A 7,943-nucleotide genomic window follows, 5' to 3' on the forward strand; every position below is an offset into this window, starting at 1 on the left:
TGAACTTATGAAGAACTTCCATCAAAGCCTTTTCCTGCACACCTGTCAAATCTGAAGCAATAATAACTGGCAAAGTGCCGTTAGTTCCCAAAAACGCATATTTCAAATGAGACGGTAAGGGTTTTAACTCAAGAGTCGGTGGTGACTCTAGTGAAGGTCTCGTGTTAGTATCAATGGATTTAGGCAGTGGCTCATATTTATAAGTCCACGGTGGCAACCTAGAATCCATTGTACTTGCTACTGCTAATTCTACCGCTTTGACCTCTTCACACTCGACATCCTCTTCCTCACCTAAACAAAATATTTCTACTGGGTCATCGGTTATTAGGTGAGAAGTATGCTTATCAACTAACTCATCAATCACATCTATCCTATAGCACTCATGGACATCCGGTGCACGAAGAGAATTAAAGATGTTAATCCTCATCTTGCGGTTACCGAAGGATATGTCCATGGCACCCGTTCTACAATTAATGTGAGCATTAATGGTGGCCAAGAACGGGCGTCCCAAAATTATAGTGGGTTGGGTATCTCTATTCCTAGGCTCAATATCCATAACAACAAAGTCTACCGGGTAATAGAAATCCTCCACTTTTACTATTACATCCTCTAGTATCCCCCTAGGCATTTTAATTGATTGGTCCGCTAATTGGATAATTATATCGGTTCGTTTCATTAGGCCCAATTCAAGTCGGTCAACTAGACAAGAAGGTAAAATATTAATGCTAGCACCTAAGTCCAATAACACCTTTTTAACATTCACATTCCCTACGGTCACAGCTATCAAGGGAGTCCCTGGGTCTTTAAACTTAGGTGGAAGTGTTCCCGAGACAACCGCACTTAGGTGCTCGGTTAACTCCACTTTCTTAGGTAAGTTTGCCCTTTGCTTTCTCTTTTGAGTGCAAAGGTCCTTCAAAAATTTAGCATAAGAAGGAACTTGTCTAATAGCATCAAGAAGGGGTAAATTTATTTTAACCTGCTGAAAAGTTTCCCACATGTCCTCTTGCTGAGGTCCCTTTTTCCCATAAGGGAATTGATTCGGGGACTCTAGGGCCTTAGGAAATGGGACGGTTTTTGATTCCGTCTCCATTTTCTCGGTCTTAGTAACGGTAGGTTCGGTCAATTTCACCCCCTCCCCATTGTTATCAATTTCACTTACCTCCTCCTCGTCAAGAACAATTGGAGACTTACTTGCTTCCGGTTGCTTTACCTCTGTTTCACCAACTTTATTATCATACTTTTTCCCGCTTCTCAAGGTACCTACCATATTAACACTATGACCTTTTCCTTGCTCTTTGTGATTTGGATTCAAAACTGTATAGCTTGGAATGGTTCATGGTTCCCGATTACCCTTACTTTCCGCAACATTACCTATTTCCTTGGCCAACGCACCAATCGACTTATTTTGCACCTCTATCATCTTCCGCATTTCGGATATGAACGCATCCATCTTAGTATCCGAGTTAGGTGGTTGGTTGGATGAAGTACTAGTTTGGTTATGGTTGTGGTTTTGGTTTTGGCTCTGACTTTGGTAATTGTTTTGGTTTCGGTTGTTAGGGTAAGGATTTTGATAGTTTCGTTGGTAGTTGCCTTGATTCTGAAAATTACCCTGATTTTGGAAGTTGTTCGGTGGTCTAAATTGGTTCCCTTGATTAGCATTCAGCGTGTTGTTATTACTCCAACTAAAATTTGGATGATTTCTCCAACCTGGGTTATATGTGTTAGAGTATGGATCAAACCGCCTTCCCTGAACCTCATTAACTTGTTCTTCCACCAGTTGTTGATTTACCGGTGGGATCCCATTTCTGCATCCGTATGCATAATGAGAAGGATCTCCACAAATCTCACACACTTTCGGTACCTGCGAAACATTACAAGCAAGACCCTGGTTTGGGCTGTTAAATATAAGCATTTTTAAGTCATCCAATTCTTGCTCTAAATTCCTAGATGAACTTCCCGAGTCGGAAACATGGTTTACTCGGGATGTACTAGGTTGCTTACGACTAACCGAAGCTTGGGTCTTTGAACCCTTGCTTAACTGTTCAAAGAAGGTCCACTCTTCCTCACTAGGTCGAGTTAAAAATGCCCCCCACTAGCGGCCAAAAGAAACTGCCTGTTTTGGGAATCTAGACTATCATAGAAAACTTTAACCAATTCCCACCTAGGTATCTCATGATGTGGACAAGCCCTAAGTAACTCCTTCAGACGTTCATACGCTTCATGAAATAATTCACCTGGTAACTGTTTAAAAGATTTAATTTGCGTACGCATATCTGAAGTTTTACTTATGGGATAGAACTCTTCTAAAAACAGTTTTTTCATTTCCGTCCAAGTATTAATACTACGGGCGGGCAAGGAGAGAAACCATCTTTTTGCCTTTTCCTTAAGTGAGTAAGGAAATAATCGGAGACGTACCTCATCATCAGTGAAACCGTTTACCTGATTAGTAGCACAAATCTCGTTAAACTCCGTAATGTGTTCGTATGGTTCCTCATTAGCCATACCTCGGTAGGTTGGCAAGATTGAAATAAGTTGAGGTCGGACCTCAAACCGTCGGTTGTTTCCTCCTGCCTGTGCAGGATAAACAATGGGTGAATGATCCTCGAAATCGCCCGGTTGGTAGTAGGTGTCTACTCCTCTTGGTCGGTCAGCCATATCGTCTCGTTGCTCAAAAACTTCCTCTTCAGTATCGGAATCTTACTTAGGAGAGTTTGGTGGAACAATCGTATGTGACTCTAACTGTGCATGACTTGATGCTGAAGCCACTGTTGAACCTTTATGGATTCTTGAAGCTTTTCGATTAGCTTTTGCTGATTTCTCGATTTCCGGGTCTAAAGGTTTAAGATTTTTGTCTCCCAACCTCCGAGTTTGCATACACTAACCTGAAATGCAACAAAAACAAGAACACCGAGCGTAAAACTGACAAAAATAAGAATAAACAAAACAATATTTTTGGATTTTTATTGGTTTTTTGATTTTTATGGTTTTATATGGTTTAACAAGAAAGCAAATAAATAAGAGCTTGCAAATCAAGCGCACACCTCCCCGGCAGCGGCGCCAAAATTTGATCGATGTCGAAGGGTCAATCAAAAATAGCCTAATTACTCTAACTTAGCTAGGGTAAGCAGGATTCGTTCCACGGGAAGTTATGGTCAACAAGCAAGCAATTTCCAGAGTTTGTTGTTTGTGATTAACTAACTTAACTATAAAACTACTTAGATTGATTACTACTTAAATTTAAACTTAAACAAAAGTGCAATTGAAAAGATTGAAAACAATGAGATTAAAGCCTTTATCCTTTCACAATCCCAATTTAGCATGCATTCATTCAAACAAGCATTATATTTATCAATTGTTGATCAAATCTCATAGACAAGACTTCTTAAGTTCATTAATTCTATTATCTTGAGATTAAACTATGCAATCTAGACAAAGTGTCTTTATCCCTAATCTAATTAACACTAAGTTGGATCACGAACACACTGTTAAATCACAATAATCTAACTTGCAATAACAAAGTATAGAACTTGCATTAATCAACAATCAACTTGATTCATAACATTATAATTCAAAAGTATTAAACATCACAAATCACATAATCTTGAATGAAATCATACATAACTCAATTGTTCATGGAAAGGATAAAGATTAGATTACTAGCCAAGCATGATGGTGGTGAGAATCAATGAAATCCTTGATGTTTGCATGATTCTTTGAACCTTGATCTTGACTTGAATCTTGAAAGAATGGTGATTTGATTGAAGATTTTTGGTGTTTTTAGGTGTTCTCTGCTGCAAAAACTGGTAGGGAAAAGTTGTTTTTCGTAACCCTAAAGACCTCCTTAAATAGGGGTTAAGAAATTCTATCCAAAAGCTAATTTTCGTTTTTCCCGGATTCTGGAATTTTGTACTGGCGTAATTTACGCCAGTCTGGGCGTAAATTATGCCTTTGTTATTTCTGCTCAGCGTATTTTTACGGCTCCAAGTGATTTCTGTTCTGAGAGGCATCTGTGTACTGGCGTAATTTACGCCAGATCAGGCGTAAATTACGCCATTTGTTAATTCAGCTGCTCCTGTTTTTGCTTCCAAATCATGTCCATCTTCCACTGTCTTTCACTCAAAACGCCATTTTTGCACGATCTTTTGCGCCAACACCTTTAATACCTGTAAACACATAAAACTCCATAAAAGTATCTCCTTATTCACTTGCGTAACGTTAATTTTGCGTAATTAGTTAGAATTAATCGTGACAATTAAGGAACGATCAAGCTCTGAAACATAAGGGAAGATATAAAACTCGACAACAACACTAAAATCACAAACCGTGTACATTAATACGAATAACAATATAAAGACACGGGAGTATGATAAACACAATTACCCCTAGGGCGAAGTAGAAGTAAATAGATTCCTCTGGTGGGAGTTGGAATAGAAGAATGATTGTTGCGATAGTTAGAATGACATTAAGAACCAGAGTTGGATTAAGCATATTCACAATCATTGAAAGTATGGATCGAGAAAGAAAGTATTGGAGTGGTAAAAATAATGGAACGGAAGAAGTTCATTTATAGCGAAAATACCAGACAAAGTAATCGAGACAGATGATCGCATTTAATCATAGAAATCTTAATTTCCATAAATTCCGAAGAATCAGATCTTATAGATTTCCAAGATTTTCTTTTAAATTCCTTGAATTTCGGAATTCAAACGTGGCTACGTCAAAAACGAGAACGAATCTTTATCTTCTCATTTCATTCTTTTGTGATAGCTTCAGTTATACTCTTCGCATAATCGAAATGTTTTATCCATATTACTCAATGATGATAAAACTCTATTTATCAACTCATATTCGTCATGAAAACAGTTTTATTGTTAGTCATGACCACCTCACTCAAATTTCGGGACGAAATTTCTTTAACGGGTAGGTACTGTGATGACCCGGGAATTTCCGACCAAATTTAAACTTAATATTTATATGATTCCGACACGATAAGCAAAGTCTATAATGTGAGTCTCAGATTTTTTTTAACTGTTTACACGAATAACATTTACCCTGCGACTATGTCCGATGATTCACCAACGATTGTGTGTAAATAAATGTGTGTGTATATATATATAAATATATGTATATATAATAATTTGAAATATTATTTGAAATAATATATGAGTTAATTGTTAGAAATAAATATGTAAAATAATATGCGATATAATGAAAACTACTATTATAAATATATTTATATATATATGTGTGTGTATATAGATATGTATATAAATACTACTTGGAAATATATAAAATAATATTAAATCTATTTGTTTAAAAATATATAATATATATTTATGTGATAAAACTTGTTATTTAAAACTTATTATATATAGACAGAGAGTAAATGGAAAATGAATGATTTCAAGCTCAATTGGCAAACGTCGGTAACACTCGGTTGATATTTTGTTAGTTTTAATATAGATATTGTACATGTTCATGAAGAATTGAAATAAAAGTTGGACTGTAAATTGATTACGAAGGTTTTAGATTTGTCAAAAATATTTTTTTATCTTTTTAGTTTAAATTTTAGTACTCCGTACATGTTAATTGGAACACAAAATAAATAATTATCGAACCTTTTTGATCAGGTTTCAAACAGTTAATGAGTGAAATAATTAATTATATTTAATCTAAAAGTTTGGGATTTTTAGGAATACTTTTATACGTTAACTGTTTAGCAATGGACACGTTATAGCCATTCGGGATAAACTGTCGGTATGATGTAAACAAGAAACATTCACGTGAATTATGTGCTTGTTCTTTTCCTTTCATCATTCACTGAATCATTAAATTATTATTATGAAATTATTATTAATTATTTTAATATTATTAATTATTGTATGTACATATAGATATAGCGACTTAAAGTGATGCATAGAATACAGAATTTCAAACCCACAACCTCCCTCTCTACATCACTCTCTATCTAAATATCTCTACTATCTTCATAACTGAGAACCATCACCGGGACCCATCCCTTCAACCTTCAACCACCCCAAACCGTCAATTAAATTTTTGTTGTTCTTCTTCTTTCTCGCTGAGGTGCGGGTCGAAGGAAACCCATAACCTCCACTACATCACCACCACTCAACCACCAACGAAACCCACAACATAAACTTATCATCATCAATATTCGGGTCCATTTGTTCTAATATTTTCTGAAGTATTTCATCAACAACCATCGAGCCACCTTCGAACACCACTCTCAAACCGCCACCATATCTCCATCTCCATCGACCACCTTTAACCTCACGAAACCTATTTGTATAACTTGCTACTGCTTCTGCGTGAAATCCTCACCACAACACTACAAATTAATGCTACTATTACTTATGTTTTTCCCGTTTCTTCTTCAGATCAAAGACAATAACCACCACCCTTCATGACCCACATCAAACAAACTATCAAATAATTTTATAGAAGTGACCAGTGTTTATGTATATATTTTTTTTTACGTTTATGTTTATGTCATGAACACATGACACCACTGCTACACGATTATTTCCCCTGCTCAGCTTCTTGTTCGAAACCCATTTAGGTTACTGTTACATTCTGGCTACTATTTCGATCAATCACCACCACTTGAGACCGCCACTACTAACCAATCACAACCACCATGACCAACCATCGAACCCTTCTGTTTCTGTTCCTGTTCAATTTCAAAATCAAACACCCATAACCGAATCACCCCACCAACAAACAACCATTGTTCACCCCCACGACTATAACTTTTTTTTTTCTCTGTTGACGTGAACCACCACCACAATCCATTACCATTGAACCCTATTATCATTGCTAAACCACTGCTGATATATTCACTGTTCTACTGCACAAGGAAGACGATGATGAATGAATTATGATAACGTGATGAAGAAGACGATGAATAGTTATTACGATATGATTACTGTGATAATTAAATGATGAGGGTGATTGAGGTGACGATGATACCATGGTAATTTTGATGACGAACGAGCTGATATTCCTGATCGAGGGTTACGACTTGTTTCTCTTTCTGTTTCTGACTCACGACCTCACCACAAAACATATAACCCAACTGCCTTTGGATTTATGTCATATACGTGGGCTTCTAATTTTCTATTGGGTCATTAATTACTTGTGTGGGCTTGTATTAATCGTTTTGGGCCTCTGGTTGATGTATATTGAGGAAGAAGAAAAAGGAAACAGAAAAGGAAGGTTAAATTTTTTTTAGGCGTATTATAATTCAGAAAAACAGATTTAGACGAGTGGTTTAGGAGTGTTGTTGGGGTATCAAGAGGTTGCGAGTTCGAGCCCGGGGCAAGGGCACTTATTTTTGGAATTTATTCTTTGAGGTAGTTTTCTATTATTAATATATATTATTATTATTATTATTATTATTATTATTATTATTATTATTATTATTATTATTATTATTATTATTATTATTATTAATCATTATTAGTATTAAGTGTTACTGTCAATATTATTGTTTTTATTATACAAATAAAATAACTTATTATTAGATTATCTTTAACAAGATTTTTATATATTATTATCAATATTTTTACTATCAGTACTATTATATATTATTACTATTATTATTAGTATTATTTTTATAAAAATATTATAACTATCTGTTATCAATATTATTTTACCAACTAAAGTCTTAGTTACGTAATAACATTTTATATATAATCATATATATATATATATATATATATATATATATATATATATATATATATATATATATATATATATATATATATATATATATATATATAAAGATATTAATCCTAATACGGTATATAATATAAATAAACTCAGTTGATTAAATGTGATATATTTTAATATATATATATATATATGTTCGTGAATCCGAGGCCAACCCTGCATTGTTAAATGTCGTCCTATGTATTTTT

At 34.9% G+C, this 7,943-nt stretch overlaps 1 protein-coding gene and 1 pseudogene across 1 annotated transcript; one reads left to right on the forward strand and one right to left on the reverse strand.

The window, feature by feature from the left end:
• Positions 1-249: 249 nt before the first annotated feature.
• Positions 250-1,267, reverse strand: LOC139875490 (uncharacterized). The gene is made up of 2 exons (XM_071862827.1): positions 389-1,267; positions 250-291 (listed from the first exon to the last, which is right to left on the reverse strand). Exons 1-2 carry the CDS (start codon positions 1,265-1,267, stop codon positions 250-252), a joined length of 921 nt encoding a protein of 306 aa, XP_071718928.1.
• A 900-nt stretch (positions 1,268-2,167) lies between these two features.
• On the forward strand, positions 2,168-2,281 carry LOC139878984 (small nucleolar RNA R71; annotated as a pseudogene).
• The last annotated feature ends 5,662 nt before the right edge of the window (positions 2,282-7,943 follow it).

This window comes from Rutidosis leptorrhynchoides, chromosome 11, assembly GCF_046630445.1.
Source record: "Rutidosis leptorrhynchoides isolate AG116_Rl617_1_P2 chromosome 11, CSIRO_AGI_Rlap_v1, whole genome shotgun sequence".
Taxonomy (NCBI): Eukaryota; Viridiplantae; Streptophyta; class Magnoliopsida; order Asterales; family Asteraceae; genus Rutidosis; species Rutidosis leptorrhynchoides.